At 41.6% G+C, this 23,940-nt stretch overlaps 1 protein-coding gene across 1 annotated transcript in view; it reads right to left on the bottom strand.

The window, feature by feature from the left end:
* The window catches only part of LOC311140547 (diacylglycerol O-acyltransferase 1-like), a 31,017-nt gene extending 7,380 nt beyond the window's left edge, over positions 1–23,637 (bottom strand). Inside the window, exons 1-6 of the mRNA XM_084175651.1 lie at positions 23,211–23,637; positions 22,766–22,853; positions 15,549–15,589; positions 14,862–14,947; positions 10,364–10,416; positions 10,043–10,148 (exon numbers count right to left, since the gene is read on the bottom strand). Coding sequence (XP_084031777.1) covers positions 10,043–10,148; positions 10,364–10,416; positions 14,862–14,947; positions 15,549–15,589; positions 22,766–22,853; positions 23,211–23,431 — 595 coding nt within the window. The 5' untranslated portion in view covers positions 23,432–23,637. The remainder of the gene's footprint in view (positions 1–10,042; positions 10,149–10,363; positions 10,417–14,861; positions 14,948–15,548; positions 15,590–22,765; positions 22,854–23,210) is intronic.
* Positions 23,638–23,940: the final 303 nt, after the last annotated feature.

Raw genomic sequence — 23,940 nt, 5'->3', positions numbered from 1 at the left:
TAATCCTGCAGCAAAGGGAAAATTATTATTATTATTATTATTATTATTATTATTATTATTATGTGGATATAATTCATGGACATTTGTGTTGATACATTTTTCGTAAGGGAAAATCAAGTCTGAAATATCAAAGTGGAAATGACAAACTTCAGTAATACACAACTTTTAAATGTCCTTCATTGCAGGAATGTTCTCCTGCTACAGGGTGAACAAACTAAGATCCTACATCTGTAAGTCTGTGGGTAAAGAACAACATCACAGACAGTTAATATCATCTTGTGGTTATGGTCAGCTTCCTAAGTTCTGAGTCATGTGTAGCCTACATGAGAGGTTGTTAGCTGTTGTATGTCACCACATGCCATGCTGGCTAGCGACCAGCTTGATGAAGACAGGCAGAGCTGACCTGACATTGACCTGTCTCTCAGCCACTCCTCTTCTGGCCTCATATTCACCTCACTCATTCCTTCCTCTCCCTGTGAGCCAACTGGGACTGATCAAACACTGCCCAACTGATTACATTTAGCTAAAATCACACATGGATAATATAATACTACACTACTGTAACTTCTGTAATGCAACTGATTCCATTACAGGAGTAGATCATAGAATACCACACAAAATAATGACCAAGTCATTTCGTGCAGATAAGATTAAACACTTTAAATCATCAAATAATATGTCTACACACTAACTAAACTAATAGTGAAGACACAGAGACACACACTAACTAAACTAATAGTGAAGACACAGAGACACACACTAACTAAACTAATAGTGAAGACACAGAGACACACACTAACTAAACTAATAGTGAAGACACAGAGATACACACTAACTAAACTAATAGTGAAGACACAGAGACACACACTAACTAAACTAATAGTGAAGACACAGAGACACACACTAACCAAACTAATAGTGAAGACACAGAGACACACACTAACTAAACTAATAGTGAAGACACAGAGACACACACTAACTAAACTAATAGTGAAGACACAGAGACACACACTAACTAAACTAATAGTGAAGACACAGAGATACACACTAACTAAACTAATAGTGAAGACACAGAGATACACACTAACTAAACTAATGTAGTAAAGACACAGAGACACACACTAACTAAACTAATAGTGAAGACACAGAGATACACACTAACTAAACTAATGTAGTAAAGACACAGAGACACACACTAACTAAACTAATAGTGAAGACACAGAGACACACACTAACTCAACTAATAGTGAAGACACAGAGATACACACTAACTAAACTAATAGTGAAGACACAGAGACACACACTAACTAAACTAATGTAGTAAAGACACAGAGACACACACTAACTAAACTAATAGTAAAGACAGAGACACACTAACTCAACTAATAGTGAAGACACAGAGATACACACTAACTAAACTAATAGTGAAGACACAGAGACACACACTAACTAAACTAATGTAGTAAAGACACAGAGACACACACTAACCAAACTAATAGTGAAGACACAGAGACACACACTAACCAAACTAATAGTGAAGACACAGAGACACACACTAACTAAACTAATAGTAAAGACAGAGACACACTAACTAAACTAATAGTGAAGACACAGAGACACACACTAACTAAACTAATAGTGAAGACACAGAGACACACACTAACTAAACTAATAGTGAAGACACAGAGACACACACTAACTAAACGAATGTAGTAAAGACACAGAGACACACACTAACTAAACTAATAGTGAAGACACAGAGACACACACTAACTAAACTAATAGTGAAGACACAGAGATACACACTAACTAAACTAATAGTAAAGACAGAGACACACTAACTAAACTAATAGTGAAGACACAGAGACACACACTAACTAAACTAATAGTGAAGACACAGAGACACACACTAACTAAACTAATAGTGAATACACAGAGACACACACTAACTAAACTAATAGTGAAGACACAGATACACACACTAACTAAACTAATAGTGAAGACACAGAGACACACACTAACTAAACTAATGTAGTAAAGACACAGAGACACACACTAACTAAACTAATAGTGAAGACACAGAGACACACACTAACTAAACTAATAGTGAAGACACAGAGACACACACTAACTAAACTAATAGTGAAGACACAGAGATACACACTAACTAAACTAATGTAGTAAAGACACAGAGACACACACTAACTAAACTAATAGTGAAGACACAGAGACACACACTAACTAAACTAATGTAGTAAAGACACAGAGACACACACTAACTAAACTAATAGTAAAGACAGAGACACACTAACTCAACTAATAGTGAAGACACAGAGATACACACTAACTAAACTAATAGTGAAGACACAGAGACACACACTAACTAAACTAATGTAGTAAAGACACAGAGACACACACTAACCAAACTAATAGTGAAGACACAGAGACACACACTAACCAAACTAATAGTGAAGACACAGAGACACACACTAACTAAACTAATAGTAAAGACAGAGACACACTAACTAAACTAATAGTGAAGACACAGAGACACACACTAACTAAACTAATAGTGAAGACACAGAGACACACACTAACTAAACTAATAGTGAAGACACAGAGACACACACTAACTAAACGAATGTAGTAAAGACACAGAGACACACACTAACTAAACTAATAGTGAAGACACAGAGACACACACTAACTAAACTAATAGTGAAGACACAGAGATACACACTAACTAAACTAATAGTAAAGACAGAGACACACTAACTAAACTAATAGTGAAGACACAGAGACACACACTAACTAAACTAATAGTGAAGACAGAGACACACTAACTAAACTAATAGTGAAGACACAGAGACACACACTAACTAAACTAATAGTGAAGACACAGAGACACACACTAACCAAACTAATAGTGAAGACACAGAGACACACACTAACCAAACTAATAGTGAAGACAGAGACACACTAACTAAACTAATAGTGAAGACACAGAGACACACACTAACTAAACTAATAGTGAAGACACAGAGACACACACTAACTAAACTAATAGTGAAGACACAGAGACACACACTAACCAAACTAATAGTGAAGACAGAGACACACTAACTAAACTAATAGTGAAGACACAGAGACACACACTAACTAAACTAATAGTGAAGACACAGAGACACACACTAACTAAACTAATAGTGAAGACACAGAGACACACACTAACCAAACTAATAGTGAAGACAGAGACACACTAACTAAACTAATAGTGAAGACACAGAGACACACACTAACTAAACTAATAGTGAAGACACAGAGACACACACTAACTAAACTAATAGTAAAGACACAGAGACACACACTAACCAAACTAATAGTGAAGACACAGAGACACACACTAACCAAACTAATAGTGAAGACAGAGACACACTAACTAAACTAATAGTGAAGACACAGAGACACACACTAACTAAACTAATAGTGAAGACACAGAGACACACACTAACTAAACTAATAGTGAAGACACAGAGACACACACTAACTAAACTAATAGTGAATACACAGAGACACACACTAACTAAACTAATAGTGAAGACACAGATACACACACTAACTAAACTAATAGTGAAGACACAGAGACACACACTAACTAAACTAATGTAGTAAAGACACAGAGACACACACTAACTAAACTAATAGTGAAGACACAGAGACACACACTAACTAAACTAATAGTGAAGACACAGAGACACACACTAACTAAACTAATAGTGAAGACACAGAGATACACACTAACTAAACTAATAGTGAAGACACAGATACACACACTAACTAAACTAATAGTGAAGACACAGAGACACACACTAACTAAACTAATAGTGAAGACACAGAGACACACACTAACTAAACTAATGTAGTAAAGACACAGAGACACACACTAACCAAACTAATAGTGAAGACACAGAGACACACACTACCTAAACTAATAGTAAAGACACAGAGACACACACTAACTAAACTAATAGTGAAGACACAGAGACACACACTAACTAAACTAATAGTAAAGACACAGAGACACACACTAACTAAACTAATAGTGAAGACACAGAGACACACACTAACTCAACTAATAGTGAAGACACAGAGACACACAATAACTAAACTAATGCAGTAAAGACACAGAGACACACACTAACTAAACTAATAGTGAAGACACAGAGACACACACTAACTAAACTAATAGTGAAGACACAGAGACACACACTAACTAAACTAATGTAGTAAAGACACAGAGACACACACTAATTCAACTAATAGTGAAGACACAGAGACACACACTAACTAAACTAATAGTGAAGACACAGAGACACACACTAACTCAACTAATGTAGTAAAGACACAGAGACACACACTAACTAAACTAATAGTGAAGACACAGAGACACACACTAACCAAACTAATAGTGAAGACACAGAGACACACACTAACTAAACTAATAGTAAAGACACAGAGACACACACTAACTAAACTAATAGTGAAGACAGAGACACACTAACTAAACTAATAGAAGAACAGCGAACAGCGCCGGAGAAGATGGCTGCCGTTTTACAGCCCTCTAACCAATTGTACTATTATGTGTGTTTTTCCGCGTTATTTGTAATTTATTTTGTACATAATGTTTCTGCCATCGTCTCTTATAACCAAAGAGAGCTTCTGGATATCAGGACAGCGATTACTCACCTAGCATTGGACGAAGATTTTTTCTTCAACGAGGCGTTCGCAAAGGATTTCCTACAGACACCCGACAAGGCCCAGATCCCCGTCATTCGCGTGAGGAAGAGACGGAGATATCGTGGACGCAGATCCGGGTGCCTTGTAAGGATCCGACGGCGAGCGAGTAAACTGCCTCTCCCATCAATCCTATTAGCCAACGTTCAATCTTTTGAGAATAAAATTGACGATTTAAGATTACGGTTATCCTACCAACGGGACATTAAAAACTGTAATATCTTATGTTTCACGGAGTCGTGGCTGAACGACAACAATGATAACATTCAGCTAGCGGGCTATACGCTACATCACCAGGACAGAACGGCAGACTCCGGTAAGAAAAGGGGTGGCGGTCTCTGTATATTTGTAAACAACAGCTGGTGCACAAAATCAAATACTAAGGAAGTCTCGAGGTTTTGCTCGCCTGAGGTAGAGTATCTTATGATAAGCTGTAGACCACACTATTTACCAAGAGAGTTTTCATCTATATTTTTCATAGCTGTCTATTTACCACCACAAACCAATGCTGGCATTAAGATTGCACTGAATGAGTTGTACAAGGCCATTAATCAACAGGAAAACGCTCATCCAGATGCAGCGCTCCTAGTAGCCGGGGACTTTAATGCAGGGAAACTTAAATCCGTTCTACCTAATTTCTACCAGCATGTTAAATGTGCAACCAGAGGGAAAAAACTCTAGACCACCTTTACTCCACACACAGAGACGCATACAAAGCTCTCCCTCGCCCTCCATTTGGCAAATCTGACCATAACTCTATCCTCCTGATTCCTGCTTATAAGCAAAAACTGAAGCAGGAAGCACCAGTGATTCGGTTAATAAAAAAGTGGTCAGATGACGCAGATGCTAAGCTACAGGACTGTTTTGCTAGCACAGACTGGAACATGTTCCGGGATTCTTCAGACAGCATTGAGGAGTACACCACATCAGTCACTGGCTTCATCAATAAGTGCATCGATGATGTCGTCCCCACAGTGACCGTACGTACATACCCCAACCAGAAGCCATGGATTACAGGAAACATCCGCACTGAGCTAAAGGGTAGAGCTGCCGCTTTCAAGGAACGGGACTCTAACCCGGACGCTTATAAGAAATCCCGCTATGACCTCCGACGAACCATCAAACAGGCAAAGAGTCAATACAGGTCTAAGATTGAATCATACTACACTGGCTCTGACGCTCGTCGGATGTGGCAGGGCTTGAAAACTATTACAGACTACAAAGGGAAGCACAGCCGCGAGCTGCCCAGTGACACAAGCCTACCAGACGAGCTAAACCACTTCTATGCTCGCTTCGAGGCAAGCAACACCGAAGCATGCATGAGAGCACCAGCTGTTCCGGACGACTATGTGATCACGCTCTCCATAGCCGATGTGAGTAAGACTTTTAAGCAGGTCAACATTCACAAGGCCGCAGGGCCAGACGGATTACCAGGACGTGTACTCCGAGCATGTGCTGACCAACTGGCAAGTGTCTTCACTGACATTTTCAACATGTCCCTGACTGAGTCTGTAATACCAACATGTTTCAAGCAGACCACCATAGTCCCCGTGCCCAAGAACTCTAAGATAACCTGCCTAAATGACTACCGACCAGTAGCACTGACGTCTGTAGCCATGAAGTGCTTTGAAAGACTGGTCATGGCTCACATCAACAGCATAATCCCAGAAACCCTAGACCCACTCCAATTTGCATACCGCCCCAACAGATCCACAGATGATGCAATCTCTATCGCACTCCACACTGCCCTTTCCCACCTGGACAAGAGGAACACCTACGTGAGAATGCTATTCATTGACTACAGCTCAGCATTCAACACCATAGTGCCCTCTAAGCTCATCACTAAGCTAAGGATCCTGGGACTAAACACCTCCCTCTGCAACTGGATCCTGGACTTCCTGACGGGCCGCCCCCAGGTGGTAAGGGTAGGTAACAACACATCTGCCACACTGATCCTCAACACGGGGGCCCCTCAGGGGTGCGTGCTCAGTCCCCTCCTGTACTCTCTGTTCACCCATGACTGCATGGCCAGGCACGACTCCAACACCATCATTAAGTTTGCCGACGACACAACAGTGGTAGGCCTGATCACCGACAACGATGAGTCAGCCTATAGGGAGGAGGTCAGAGATCTGGCCGTGTGGTGCCAGGACAACAACCTCTCCCTCAACGTGACCAAGACAAAGGAGATGATTGTGGACTACAGGAAAAAAAAGAGGACTGAGCACGCCCCCATTCTCATCGACGGGGCTGTAGTGGAACAGGTTGAGAGCGTCAAGTTCCTTGGTGTCCACATCACCAACGAACTATCATGGTCCAAACACACCAAGACAGTCGTGAAGAGGGCACGACAAAGCCTATTCCCCCTCAGGAGACTAAAAAGATTTGGCATGGGTCCTCAGATCCTCAAAAAATTCTACAGCTGCACCATCGAGAGCATCCTGACTGGCTGCATCACCGCCTGGTATGGCAACTGCTTGGCCTCTGACCGCAAGGCACTACAGAGGGTAGTGCGTACGGCCCAGTACATCACTGGGGCAAAGCTCCCTGCCATCCAGGACCTCTATACCAGGCGGTGTCAGAGGAAGGCCCTCAAAATTGTCAAAGACTCCAGCCACCCTAGTCATAGACTGTTCTCTCTGCTACCGCACGGCAAGCGGTACCGGAGTGCCAAGTCTAGGTCCAAAAGACTTCTCAACAGCTTCTACCCCCAAGCCATAAGACTCCTGAACAGCTAATCATGGCTACCCGGACTATTTGCACTGCCCCCCCACCCCATCCTTTTTACGCTGCTGCTACTCTGTTAAGTAAGTATTTATGCATAGTCACTTTAACTCTACCCACATGTACATATTACCTCAACTACCTCAACTAGCCGGTGCCCCCGCACATTGACTCTGCAACGGTACCCCCCTGTATATATAGCCTCCCTACTGTCACTTTATTTTACTGTATATATAGCCTCCCTACTGTCACTTTATTTTACTGTATATATAGCCTCCCTACTGTCACTTTATTTTACTGTATATATAGCCTCCCTACTGTCACTTTATTTTACTTCTGCTGTTTTTTTCTCAACACTTTTTTTGTTGTTGTTTTATTCTTACTTTTTTTGTTTAAAATAAATGCACTGTTGGTTAAGGGCTGTAAGTAAACATTTCACTGTAATGTCTGCACCTGTTGTATTCGGCGCATGTGACCAATAAAATTTGATTTGATTTGACACAGAGACACACACTAACTAAACTAATAGTGAAGACACAGAGACACACACTAACTAAACTAATAGTGAAGACACAGAGACACACACTAACTAAACTAATAGTGAAGACACAGAGACACACACTAACTAAACTAATAGTGAAGACACAGAGACACACACTAACTAAACTAATGTAGTAAAGACAGAGACACACACTAACTAAATTAATAGTGAAGACACAGAGATACACACTAACTAAACTAATAGTGAAGACACAGAGACACACACTAACTAAACTAATAGTGAAGACACAGAGACACACACTAACTAAACTAATAGTGAAGACACAGAGACACACACTAACTAAACTAATAGTGAAGACACAGAGACACACACTAACTAAACTAATGTAGTAAAGACACAGAGACACACACTAACTAAACTAATAGTGAAGACACAGAGACACACACTAACCAAACTAATAGTGAAGACACAGAGACACACACTAACTAAACTAATAGTGAAGACACAGAGACACACACTAACTAAACTAATAGTGAAGACACAGAGACACACACTAACTAAACTAATAGTGAAGACACAGAGATACACACTAACTAAACTAATAGTGAAGACACAGAGATACACACTAACTAAACTAATGTAGTAAAGACACAGAGACACACACTAACTAAACTAATAGTGAAGACACAGAGACACACACTAACTAAACGAATGTAGTAAAGACACAGAGACACACACTAACTAAACTAATAGTGAAGACACAGAGACACACACTAACTCAACTAATAGTGAAGACACAGAGATACACACTAACTAAACTAATAGTGAAGACACAGAGACACACACTAACTAAACTAATGTAGTAAAGACACAGAGACACACACTAACTAAACTAATGTAGTAAAGACACAGAGACACACACTAACCAAACTAATAGTGAAGACACAGAGACACACACTAACTCAACTAATAGTGAAGACACAGAGATACACACTAACTAAACTAATAGTGAAGACACAGAGACACACACTAACTAAACTAATGTAGTAAAGACACAGAGACACACACTAACCAAACTAATAGTGAAGACACAGAGACACACACTAACCAAACTAATAGTGAAGACACAGAGACACACACTAACTAAACTAATAGTGAAGACACAGAGACACACACTAACTAAACTAATGTAGTAAAGACACAGAGACACACACTAACTAAACTAATAGTGAAGACACAGAGACACACACTAACTCAACTAATAGTGAAGACACAGAGATACACACTAACTAAACTAATAGTGAAGACACAGAGACACACACTAACTAAACTAATGTAGTAAAGACACAGAGACACACACTAACTAAACTAATGTAGTAAAGACACAGAGACACACACTAACTAAACTAATGTAGTAAAGACACAGAGACACACACTAACTAAACTAATAGTGAAGACACAGAGACACACACTAACTAAACTAATAGTGAAGACACAGAGACACACACTAACTAAACTAATAGTGAAGACACAGAGACACACACTAACTAAACTAATAGTGAAGACACAGACACACACTAACCAAACTAATAGTGAAACACAGACACACACTAACTAAACTAATAATGTGGAAACACAGAGACACACTGGATTCAGATACAGTTTCGTTTTTTTCTGAAAAGCAGGATTTGCTATACATATGTAAGATCTTAATTTGAGCCAGTTTGCTACTGCAGGAAAACAATACTGCAGCAACAGGAAATGTAAATTATTATGTTGATTATGATTAAAGTTAAACTCCACTCAGAAACTCTCTTTTGATATTTATTTCATTAGTCCACAGTTGATACTGTCCCAAAATGTTTTGCATGTCAGTAGTCAAGTTTTCAAGACATCGGACTTTCAAGAAGCAATGTGTCACCGGTCACATCATCATAATGATGCAAAATGGAAAGTTCTCCTGCAACAGGGCGATCAAATTAAGATCCTACATCTGTAGGCTGATAAGAACACATGCAGTACCTGGAGTCATGGACTTCACCATCAGTACGATAGCCACCGGGAAGCACAGAGTGATTGACAGGTTAATGGAATGAACCAGCAGCCCAACACGTTCACTGAAGCAGCCCTGGATGGACAGAAGAACAGCACGTTAAGGCAGATCATAGCCGCAGGAAGTAGGGGTGCTGAGGGGACTGCAGCTCCCCCTGAAAAATCACAATAAAAAAATAATAACATTTAATAGTCCTGTATTAGTGGACTGATATAGCCGTCTGCAGCGCAGGCAAAACTTTTTTATAACAATAATAGCAACAATGGTAAGTACATCAGAATGAAACTCACCACCGAGAGCCTTCTCTCTGTGTACAAAGCTGCCACAATAAACACGTTGGACACTGGAAGGAAAGACGAGACAAATGATGTCAGTTATCAAATAAATGTTACCAAACAAACACATGACAAGCATGGCGAGTTAACAAATCAAATCAAATTTTATTGGTCACATGCGCCGAATACAACAGGTGCAGACATTACAGTGAAATGCTTACTTACAGCCCTTAACCAACAGTGCATTTATTTTAAACAAAAAAAGTAAAAACAACAACAAAAAAAGTGTTGAGAAAAAAAAGAGCAGAAGTAAAATAAAGTGACAGTAGGGAGGCTATATATACAGGGGGGTACCGTTGCAGAGTCAATGTGCGGGGGCACCGGCTAGTTGAGGTAGTTGAGGTAATATCGCAGTTGCCAGGTCGCAGTTGTAAATGAGAACCTGTTCTAAACTGGCTTACCTGGTTAAATAAAGGTGAAATAAAAAAATAAAAAAATTAAAATATGTACATGTGGGTAGAGTTAAAGTGACTATGCATAAATACTTAACAGAGTAGCAGCAGCGTAAAAAGGATGGGGTGGGGGGGCAGTGCAAATAGTCCGGGTAGCCATGATTAGCTGTTCAGGAGTCTTATGGCTTGGGGGTAGAAGCTGTTGAGAAGTCTTTTGGACCTAGACTTGGCACTCCGGTACCGCTTGCCGTGCGGTAGCAGAGAGAACAGTCTATGACTAGGGTGGCTGGAGTCTTTGACAATTTTGAGGGCCTTCCTCTGACACCGCCTGGTATAGAGGTCCTGGATGGCAGGAAGCTTTGCCCCAGTGATGTACTGGGCCGTACGCACTACCCTCTGTAGTGCCTTGCGGTCGGAGGCCAAGCAGTTGCCATACCAGGCGGTGATGCAACCAGTCAGGATGTTCTCGATGGTGCAGCTGTAGAATTCTTTGAGGATCTGAGGACCCATGCCAAATCTTTTAAGTCTCCTGAGGGGGAATAGGCTTTGTCGTGCCCTCTTCACGACTGTCTTGGTGTGTTTGGACCATGATAGTTCGTTGGTGATGTGGACACCAAGGAACTTGAAGCTCTCAACCTGTTCCACTACAGCCCCGTCGATGAGAATGGGGGCGTGCTCAGTCCTCTTTTTTTTCCTGTAGTCCACAATCATCTCCTTTGTCTTGGTCACGTTGAGGGAGAGGTTGTTGTCCTGGCACCACACGGCCAGATCTCTGACCTCCTCCCTATAGGCTGTCTCATCGTTGTCGGTGATCAGGCCTACCACTGTTGTGTCGTCGGCAAACTTAATGATGGTGTTGGAGTCGTGCCTGGCCATGCAGTCATGGGTGAACAGAGAGTACAGGAGGGGACTGAGCACGCACCCCTGAGGGGCCCCCGTGTTGAGGATCAGTGTGGCAGATGTGTTGTTACCTACCCTTACCACCTGGGGGCGGCCTGTCAGGAAGTCCAGGATCCAGTTGCAGAGGGAGGTGTTTAGTCCCAGGATCCTTAGCTTAGTGATGAGCTTAGAGGGCACTATGGTGTTGAATGCTGAGCTGTAGTCAATGAATAGCATTCTCACGTAGGTGTTCCTCTTGTCCAGGTGGGAAAGGGCAGTGTGGAGTGCAATAGAGATTGCATCATCTGTGGATCTGTTGGGGCGGTATGCAAATTGGAGTGGGTCTAGGGTTTCTGGGATAATGCTGTTGATGTGAGCCATGACCAGCCTTTCAAAGCACTTCATGGCTACAGACGTCAGTGCTACGGGTCGGTAGTCATTTAGGCAGGTTATCTTAGAGTCCTTGGGCACGGGGACTATGGTGGTCTGCTTGAAACATGTTGGTATTACAGACTCAGTCAGGGACATGTTGAAAATGTCAGTGAAGACACTTGCCAGTTGGTCAGCACATGCTCGGAGTACACGTCCTGGTAATCCGTCTGGCCCTGCGGCCTTGTGAATGTTGACCTGCTTAAAAGTCTTACTCATATCGGCTACGGAGAGCGTGATCACATAGTCATCCGGAACAGCTGGTGCTCTCATACATGCTTCAGTGTTGCTTGCCTCGAAGCGAGCATAGAAGTGGTTTAGCTCGTCTGGTAGGCTTGTGTCACTGGGCAGCTCGCGGCTGTGCTTCCCTTTGTAGTCTGTAATAGTTTTCAAGCCCTGCCACATCCGACAAGCGTCAGAGCCAGTGTAGTACGATTCCACCCACTGCCCTCTTAAGATAAACCTGCTGTCACAGCATCAGCTTCTGGGACAAATGAGGCAGCACAAACTCAGCATATGTGTTGCACAGACCACCTGCTACTGCTGCACTGTTACTGTTCTACTGGAGGACTGATACTGTTCTACTGCAGGACTGATACTGTTCTACTGCAGGACTGATACTGTTCTACTGAAGGACTGATACTGTTCTACTGCAGGACTGATACTGTTCTACTGCAGGACTGATACTGTTCTACTGCAGGACTGATACTGTTCTACTGCTGCACTGATACTGTTCTACTGCTGCACTGATACTGTTCTACTGCTGCACTGATACTGTTCTACTGCTGCACTGATACTGTTCTACTGAAGGACTGATACTGTTCTACTGCTGCACTGATACTGTTCTACTGAAGGACTGATACTGTTCTACTGAAGGACTGATACTGTTCTACTGCAGGACTGTTACTGTTCTACTGCAGGACTGATACGGTTCTACTGCAGGACTGATACTGTTCTATTGCTGGACTGATACTGTTCTACTGCAGGACTGATACTGTTCTACTGCAGGACTGGTACTGTTCTACTGCAGGACTGATACTGTTCTACTGCAGGACTGGTACTGTTCTACTGCTGGACTGATACTGTTCTACTGCTGGACTGTTACTGTTCTACTGCTGGACTGATACTGTTCTACTGCAGGACTGATACTGTTCTACTGCTGGACTGATACTGTTCTACTGCTGGACTGATACTGTTCTACTGAAGGACTGATACTGTTCTACTGCAGGACTGATACTGTTCTACTGCAGGACTGATACTGTTCTACTGCTGGACTGTTACTGTTCTACTGCAGGACTGATACTGTTCTACTGCAGGACTGTTACTGTTCTACTGCAGGACTGATACTGTTCTACTGCTGGACTGATACTGTTCTACTGCAGGACTGTTACTGTTCTACTGCAGGACTGATACTGTTCTACTGCTGGACTGATACTGTTCTACTGCAGGACTGATACTGTTCTACTGCAGGACTGTTACTGTTCTACTGCAGGACTGATACTGTTCTACTGCTGGACTGATACTGTTCTACTGCAGGACTGTTACTGTTCTACTGCAGGACTGATACTGTTCTACTGCTGGACTGGTACTGTTCTACTGCAGGACTGATACTGTTCTACTGCTGGACTGGTACTGTTCTACTGCAGGACTGATACTGTTCTACTGCTGGACTGATACTGTTCTACTGCAGGACTGATACTGTTCTACTGCAGGAATGGCAGGGGAGCTCTGCAGTGGAGATGAAACACACACATGAGAACGGACGCAAACACACATGCGTATGCATGAGCATGAACACACACACACAAAGAAAGAAAACACGGAAAGGCTAAACTATTTTGAATCGTCGGATTATCTAACTAGCTGCAGGGCTGCCTCTCACTCTATATCATATCGTGACCTGGTATTTGTAATAATGTTAATAATGTTTTTTCTGCTGTGTTTCGAAGGATACATCATAGAATCAATTCTAAAGGCCTACAGTATTCAAAATGTCAAAGGCCAGATGGAATAGGTTGAGGTGGACTTCTATGGAAACCAAGCCTCAATAAAACAGAGAATAAAAATACAATAGTCTTCTGCCTCTAATGCCTTGGCACTATCTGTGCCTGGCTCACAAGCACAAGAAGTACCGGAGCTTAACTGATACTACAGCCAATAAAACAGACACCGAATCACGCGTCAACGACTGCAAGTGTTAATAAAAAAAAGATGCTGCAATGCATATAAAACCAGTGACTTCGGAGGGCGTCATTGTCTGCTACGCCCCAGTACTGTACAGTACAGGGAGTCCCTTGTCCCATAGGCCTACTCTCAGTACTGTAGGCCCATAAAATAAGCCAGGTGGATGATCCTCAGGTGACAGCTGCAGCAGGACAGCCTGTAATGACCTGCCTACAGATCTAGTGTGTAGGGGGAGTGATAGTGTGTAGGGTGTAGGGGGAGTGATAGTGATAGGGTGTAGGGGGAGTGATAGTATGTAGGGCGCGTGATAGTGCATAGGGAGTGTGATAGATTGTTTGGGGGAGTGATAGTGTGTTGGGGGAGTGATAGTGTGTAGGTGGAGTGATAGTGTGTGGGGAGAGTGATCTAGTGTGTAGGGAGAGTGATAGTGTGTAGGGAGAGTGATCTAGTGTATAGGGAGAGTGATAGTGATAGTGTGATAGGAGAGTGATCTAGTGCGTAGGGGGAATGAGGGGGTATATCCAAAAGGATCATAAAGTCCATGTTAGAGCAGAGTAAAGTCCACGTACCGATAACAAGGCATGCTGCCGGCATGTTGTAGGGGTCCTTTATGAATAGAGAAACCACTTGTATTGGGTCCACAAGAATGCCATACCTAGAAACACAGAATACTGTGGTTAGACACTCAGAGCTCAGTTGAATCAAACCACATTCTTATTTTTATTTCTCGTGTTTTTGTTCTACCTTGTTATTTTTTAGTACTACATTGATGTTGATCACTGCATTGTTGGGTTTAGAGCTTGCAATACAGGCATGTCACTGTACTTGTGCATGTGACATTAAAACTTCACTTGAAACATTTCAGCCTTTCAGTTTTCAGAATGCTGCAAGTGTTTCCATTGGCAGTATACTGTAAAACATGATACAGCGTGTTTGAGTGAATCAGACACAGAAGCTCCTATGTTCCTTTACAGTAATACATGACAATGTACCCTCCTAGCACGTCTTTACCACAGTATGCCTTTAGTAAGCTGTTCCCTACAGGCTGCTACTGTGGTGGGCATCTGGGGACAGACAGGAGGCATCGTGCTTGCAGTAGTGTACAGGACAGCATATGGTCTTAGCAGTGAAGGGGCTGACGTTACATTCCATTCTGTGAAAACTGGGCCTTTACTTCCAACCGTCAAATAACAGCTGGAAAAGAACACACTCCTTTATCCTCCTCTTTTATGTCAAGCTTCTCATAACGTACTTACTTTAAAAGGTTTTCCAAGAACAGACGGGAATTGCTCAAGACCTACAGCAAAAGAGGGCTCGTAAATTCATTGCATCCTTGAAAATAAAGTTTGTTTCACTTGGTACAAGCATACATTCATCATAGGATTAAATTACAGTGTTTATTTTCCATTGAAGTTTAAAGTTTTATTAGTCGTACGGGATACACATGGTATACATCATCCAACTAAATGCTTACTTGCAGGTTCCTTTTCGACAATGGAACAACAACAACAAATGATAACAGATAAGAATACAAACAAAGTAAATGTCTCAGTAGAATAAACATTTTAGCATAATAATACACGTGTTTTGGGGAAAAGGGGAAAAGTGTTTAAATTGTGAGGTATTTAGCAATCATAATAAGAGTCTGGTAGCAGCAGTTGTGGTGTGTGTGTAGCATGAATGTGTGTGTGTGTGGATGAGTGTACATGTATATCTGTGTAGATGCACCTAACTATCAAAGTATTATTATTATTTTGACGCCTCTGGTTGCGAGTGTGGTGCGGGGAATGAAAATGGAAATGCAAAACAAGTTTATGAGAACCAGAGGAAACTCCATAGGAGAACCAGAGGAAACTCCATAAGAGAACCAGAGGAAACTCCATAAGAGAACCAGAGGAAACTCCATAAGAGAAGCAGAGGAAACTCCATAAGAGAAGCAGAGGAAACTCCATAAGAGAACCAGAGGAAACTCCATAAGAGAACCAGAGGAAACTCCTTAAGAGAACCAGAGGAAACTCCATAAGAGAACCAGAGGAAACTCCATAAGAGAACCAGAGGAAACTCCATATCAAGGGGACTTTATTAATTTTATGAATAAGTCCAAAGGCCACGCACTATACCTCAGTAAACCCGTTAAGGGCAGTTGACTGTAACACGTTACACTATACCTCAGTAAACCATTTATGGGCGGTACACTGTAACACGTTACACTATACCTCAGTAAACCATTTATGGGCGGTACACTGTAACACGTTACACTATACCTCAGTAAACCCTTTATGGGCGGTACACTGTAACACGTTACACTATACCTCAGTAAACCATTTATGGGCGGTACACTGTAACACGTTACACTATACCTCAGTAAACCCTTTATGGGCGGTACACTGTAACACGTTACACTATACCTCAGTAAACCATTTATGGGCGGTACACTGTAACACGTTACACTATACCTCAGTAAACCCTTTATGGGCAGTACACTGTAACACGTTACACTATACCTCAGTAAACCCTTTATGGGCAGTACACTAACACGTTACACTATACCTCAGTAAACCCTTTATGGGCGGTACACTGTAACACGTTACACTATACCTCAGTAAACCCTTTATGGGCAGTACACTGTAACACGTTACACTATACCTCAGTAAACCCTTTATGGGCAGTACACTAACACGTTACACTATACCTCAGTAAACCCTTTATGGGCGGTACACTGTAACACGTTACACTATACCTCAGTAAACCCTTTATGGGCGGTACACTGTAACACGTTACACTATACCTCAGTAAACCCTTTATGGGCGGTACACTGTAACACGTTACACTATACCTCAGTAAACCCTTTATGGGCAGTACACTAACACGTTACACTATACCTCAGTAAACCCTTTACTGGCAGTTTGGTTTAGTTCATTTGTATGCACTAGACAGGGCGAAGGACGTAGGTGAAGCCTATCTGATGATAATGATAACTCTGTTCAATTTATTGCACATTGTGCAGTGATTGATCTCTAAAAAGTCTACATATTCACTTCCATTCAGTAACATCTATGAATCACATTATGATTATGAACAGTATTAACGTCAAACGGAAGAACCAAGGACACGGGTGGTTCCTAATGTTATGAAATTCTCGCTAGTGTTTAGAGAACAACTGGTTCTGAGCGATTAGAATCAGGACCTGCAATTGTAACAGTAAGCAACTGTAACAAAATGGATGACTGCAGTGTAGCCGTTATTAGTACAGTCGTGGTCAAAAGTTTGGAGAATGACACAAGTATTGGTCTTCACAAAGTTCACTGCTTCAGTGTTATGAGATAATTTTGTCAGATGTTACTATGGTATACTGAAGTATAATTACAAGCATTCCATAAGTGTCAAAGGCTTTTATTGACAATTACATTAAGTTTATGCAAAGAGTCAACATTTGCAGTGTTGACCCTTCTTTTTCAAGACCTCTGCAATCCCCCCTGGCATGCTGTCAATTAACTTCTGGGCCACATCCTGACTGATGGCAGCCCATTCTTGCATAATCAATACTTGGAGTTTGTCAGAATTTGTGGGTTTTTGTTTGTCCACCCGCCTCTTGAGGATTGACCACAAGTTCTCAATGGGATTAAGGTCTGGGGAGTTTCCTGGCCATGGACCCAAAATGTTGATGTTTTGTTCCCCAAGCCACTTAGTTATCACTTTTGCCTTATGGCAAGGTGCTCCATCATGCTGGAAAAGGCATTGGTCGTCACCAAACTGTTTTTGGATGGTTGGGAGAAGTTGCTCTCGGAGGATGTGTTGGTACCATTCTTTATTCATGGCTGTGTTCTTAGGCAAAATTGTGAGTGAGCCCACTCCCTTGGCTGAGAAGCAACCCCACACATGAATGGTCTCAGGATGCTTTACTGTTGGCATGACACAGGACTGATGGTAGCGCTCACCTTGTCTTCTCCGGACAAGGTGTTTTCCGGATGCCCCAAACAATCGGAAAGGGGATTCATCAGAGAAAATGACTTTACCCCAGTCCTCAGCAGTCCAATCCCTGTACCTTTTGCAGAATATCAGTCTGTCCCTGCTGTTTTTCCTGGAGAGAAGTGGCTTCTTTACTGCCTTTCTTGACACCAGGCCTTCCTCCAAAAGTATTCGCCCCACTGTGCGTGCAGATGCACTCACACCTGCCTGCTGCCATTCCTGAGCAAGCTCTGCACTGGTGGTGCCCCGATCCTGCAGCTGAATCAACTTTAGGAGACGGTCCTGGCGCTTGCTGGACTTTCTTGGGCGCCCTGACGCCTTCTTCACAACAATTGAACCTCTCTCCTTGAAGTTCTTGATGATCCGATAAATGGTTGATTTAGGTGCAAGCTTACTAGCAGCAATATCCTTGCCTGTGAAGCCCTTTTTGTGCAAAGCAATGATGACGGCACGTGTTTCCTTGCAGGTAACGTGTCCTTTGGTCTGGAGTCCAAATTGGAGATTTTTGGTTCCAACCGCCGTGTCTTTGTGAGACGCGATGTGGGTGAACAGATTATCTCCGCATGTGTAGTTTCCCACAGTAAAGCATGGAGGAGGAGGTGTTATGGTGTGGGGGTGCTTTGCTGGTGACACTGTCTGTGATTTATTTAGAATTCAAGGCACACTTAACCAGCATGGCTACCACAGCATTCTGCAGCGATACGCCATCCCATCTGGTTTGGGCTTAGTGGGACTATCATTTGTTTTTCAACAGGACAATGACCCAACACACCTCCAGGCTGTGTAAGGGCTATTTTACCAAGAAGTAGAGTGATGGAGTGCTGCATCAGATGACCTGGCCTCCACAATCCCCCAACCTCAACCCAATTGAGATGGTTTGGGATGAGATGGACGGCAGATTGAAGGAAAAGCAGCGAACAAGACTGTTAGAAAAGCATTACAAGTGAAGCTGGTTGAGAAGATTCTTTGAAGAATCTCAAATATAAAATATATTTTGATTTGTTTAACACTTTTTTGGTTACTACATGATTCCATATGTGTTATTTCATAGTTTTGAGTCTTCACTTATATTCTACAACGTAGAAAACAGTAAAAAATTAAGAAAAACCCTTGAATGAGTAGGTGTGTCCAAACTTTTGACTGGTACTGTATGTAGTTCTGTACCTGTCTATTAATGTTATGTATGGTGTCATTTTAAGTAGCTCTGCCCTTCAGCTGTACTGGTCTATTAATGTTATGTATGATTTAATTTTAAGTAGCTCTGCCCTTCAGCTGTACTGGTCTATTAATGTTATGTGTGATGTTATTTTTAGTAGCTCTGCCCTTCAGCTGTACTGGTCTATTAATGTTATGTGTGATGTCATTTTAAGTAGCTTTGCCCTTCAGCTGTACTGGTCTATTAATGTTATGTGTGATGTCATTTTAAGTAGCTCTGCCCTTCAGCTCTACTGGTCTATTAATGTTATGTGTGATGTCATTTTAAGTAGCTCTGCCCTTCAGCTGTACTGGTCTATTAATGTTATGTGTGATGTCATTTTAAGTAGCTCTGCCCTTCAGCTGTACTGGTCTATTAATGTTATGTATTATTTAATTTTAAGTAGCTCTGCCCTTCAGCTGTACTGGTCTATTAATGTTATGTGTGATGTCATTTTAAGTAGCTCTGCCCTTCAGCTGTACTGGTCTATTAATGTTATGTGTGATGTCATTTTAAGTAGCTCTGCCCTTCAGCTGTACTGGTCTATTAATGTTATGTGTGATGTCATTTTAAGTAGCTCTGCCCTTCAGCTGTACTGGTCTATTAATGTTATGTGTGATGTCATTTTAAGTAGCTCTGCCCTTCAGCTGTACTGGTCTATTAATGTTATGTGTGATGTCATTTTAAGTAGCTCTGCCCTTCAGCTGTACTGGTCTATTAATGTTATGTGTGATGTCATTTTAAGTAGCTCTGCCCTTCAGCTGTACTGGTCTATTAATGTTATGTGTGATGTCATTTTAAGTAGCTCTGCCCTTCAGCTGTACTGGTCTATTAATGTTATGTGTGGTGTCATTTTAAGTAGCTCTGCCCTTCAGCTGTACTGGTCTATTAATGTTATGTGTGATGTCATTTTAAGTAGCTCTGCCCTTCAGCTGTACTGGTCTATTAATGTTATGTGTGATGTCATTTTAAGTAGCTCTGCCCTTCAGCTGTACTGGTCTATTAATGTTATGTGTGATGTCATTTTAAGTAGCTCTGCCCTTCAGCTGTACTGGTCTATTAATGTTATGTGTGATGTCATTTTAAGTAGCTCTGCCCTTCAGCTGTAATGGTCTATTAATGTTATGTGTGATGTCATTTTAAGTAGCTCTGCCCTTCAGCTATACTGGTCTATAATAATATAATAATATGCCATTTAGCAGACGCTTTTATCCAAAGCGACTTACAGTCGTGCGTGCATACATTTTTTTTTGTGTATGGGTGGTCCCGGGGATCGAACCCACTACCTTGGCGTTACAAGCGCCGTGCTCTACCAGCTGAGCTACAGAGGACCATTAATGTCATGTTTTATGTGGACCCCAGGAAGGGTAGCTGCAGCTTTGGCTCTAGTTAATGGGGATCCTAATAAAATACTAAACACGGTACTATTTGTGGAACTGATCTTGACAGCTAAAAGATAAAGTGTTTGCAAGTCAGGATAATCACTCTCTAGATATTTTTGGTCTTTCTTGCGATTCTTTCCTTCCCTCATTGAAAATGTTTCCTTTTGGATTGTAACATCTTATTATGGAATACAAAGACTTCTCCACGTTCAATGTGAATTTGAGAAGAGGTTCCAAGTATGAACAAACTACTGTGATGACAAAATTATCTTGTTTCAGAGAGTGGATTATCAACAGTTTTAGAAATTCGAATTTATTCTCAACGGCTTTGATGAAGGGGACTAAGCTGGCGGCGCTCCAGATTTGACGTGAATTCAGACTGACTAACTAGCTGTTGGAGAATGATTACTTTAGATAGTCTCTCAATGCTATATTTCCCCACTTAAGATACACTTCTAAATGTCTGTGTGTTTTTCTAAGGGAATGGTACCCCCATGTTGCCCTTAGCATCATCAAACCATCCTTGAACTCCAACATCTCTCTCTAACGAGTAAAACAATGGTTTATGTGGTTGTATTGAGACTCACTGAGAGCTAGAGAGGAGTGGGAATGTCCTGCTGTTTTCCCATCCTCTCACACACTGACTTCAAAGCCAAACTGAATTAGCAAAACACAAGGTTATTAACAAAGTGATTAGCTAACTATATAGCTAATCATTACGTGTCCCACTTTAGGATTGGACAGGTCTAGTCCAGCAACAGTAAGCGCAATGTACCTAAACTATCCTGTGTCTAGTAAGTTAGGCCTAAAGGAATCTCTCAGAATATCAGAGTATTAAAAGTCCCCTACATGAAAGCAGTATGACCTTGGCCTCACCTCAATCCACATCACATCCTTTAGCAGCAAAATAATTAAAAGACAAAAAGAATATGATGAGAAATATGATATTGTCTCACTTTCACTGTAATCTTGCTAAACTAAAGGAACAGGAACACAGAGTAGCCTTGAGCTAGATATATAATCCTCTTGAGGTGTTCTGAATAAGTGTCAGGTGTCTTTAAACACTCTGGTTTCAGGCCCAGTGTGGGATGAACATGCCTTCTGGTGAGGCCTGGGGGCACACACCCACCACCAGTGATGCTCTCTGATCAACTCCTCTTGTAGGGAATCTGCTGCTGCTTTGTGTTAAACCATTACAGTCTAAGCCCAGTCTAAGCCGGGGGAATGGGGGGGGTCTTCTAAGCTATATGGAATTGTTTTAAAGAAGGTCATACCAAGGATCATACACCCCTTGAAGTATAAGAAAATATATCTAAAACAAATATTTGATGAAAAATGTTATTTGGGCTTACTGCTATTATCCCATACAAACGCATTGAATAACAGATTCACTACATGGAACAACAGATAGTCCCCCCAAAAAAATCTCAAGGAAGTTTGTTCTGAAGTGTCTGTCCTAAATCTGAGAGATTACTGTAAGAAAGATCAGGAAACATTAGTTGGTGTTTTTTTTACATGTATTTAACCCCTTATTTCTGGCACTAAACAGTCTAAGCCCAGTCTAAGCCGGGGGAATGGGGGGCATACTAAGCTATATGGAATTGTTTTAAGAAGGTCATACCAAGGATAATTTTCTATTTGATTTTGAATTTTAAGACCCCTTGAAGATATCAAAAATGTTATTATTTACAACATTATTTGATTAATCATTTTATTTGGCCTTCCCTGCTATTAGCCCATACAAACGCATTGTATAACAGATTCACTACATGGAACAACAAATAGTCCCCCCCAAAAAATGATTAGGTATTAAGATGTAGAGGGAAACCTGGCCAGTGATTTTAGTGTTTACACTGACCTGAGTGTTGTTGAGCAGACTGGTGCATTAACTGAGACTCTCATTATGAAGTTGCAGAAGAAAACTTACCAGCATGACAACACACCAGTTGAGGACTCCTCTGTAGTTCCTGTAACCACTGGCAGAGCTCAACAGGGACTCCTGCAACCTGTGGCAACTGGGGCATGAAGAGACATGGATAGTTTGAATACGTGCGCACTCATTTACTATACTACAGCTATAGTTAACTGATCTGAAATACCCTTCCCAAATGACTTCCGCAACACACCACTGACTTCCCTTCGAGATTCAAAATGACATATAGCCTACTGAACCAGCATGGGTGACATATAGACTATGCGAAAGGGTTCAAAGTAATATGCACATAATTCATTCTACGCCATTATAAATAGTGTTCATATAAGGGAAGATTTCACAAGTAGGTGCAGTAATAAATACAGTCACGAGCTGTTTCCCTGGCATAAATTCACCCCACTATAAGGACACGTCCGGGTTTTGTTAGTTTATGCCTCACCTCTGTCTATCACTAGGAACATCTATTCGTTTCTTCCTTTCCTTTGACGTTGTAGAAGGCAAATCGGTTACATTTCGCTTCGTTACAATGTTGCCGCTGTCACCGGGGCCGTTGATACTTTCATCAACCGCTGACCGTCCATTCACTTGTTTCAAAGTAACACCTTTTCCAGAGGATATAGTGGCTCTTCTTTTGCGGGTAATGGCCCCTATTGCTTCCATGATATCGTCGATCTTCAGTGCTCTAGATTAATGTGACGTGTAGCCTACTTTGAGGGCAGCTATAACACATGCCCACTATTGCCAAACATCACACTGTCAGAGAGAGCAAGAGGATATTGGGATTGCAAAACGCGGTACTGTATGAATACTGTAGTTGTACTGAGGAGCAAGCAACAGTTCCGTATTGACACAATACGTAGGAATGTGGCGTGGTGGAACAGAACCGTGGAGGAATAGCGAGTCTCACGCGGACAATGGCTGGGCTGATGCCAGCGATGAAGGCAAGGGCTATATTACAGTTTTTTTCAATTGTTTACACGCGATTTTGAAAACAGAGTTCTTTTTGTCAAAATATAATCACAATTATCCAAACACCACAATCAATTAGCAAAATTCCTAGATTGTTTGCAAAATGACACACTTCAGTCAAAACATACACACTTCAGTCAAAACATATACACATATTTGTGAAAATGCTATTTGTTTTCATTTAACCAACACAGTCATCA

The sequence above is a fragment of the Coregonus lavaretus genome (genome assembly GCF_964263955.1).
Source record: "Coregonus lavaretus genome assembly, chromosome: 13".
Taxonomy (NCBI): domain Eukaryota; kingdom Metazoa; phylum Chordata; class Actinopteri; order Salmoniformes; family Salmonidae; genus Coregonus; species Coregonus lavaretus.
This window is presented reverse-complemented; position numbering and strand designations above follow the sequence as displayed.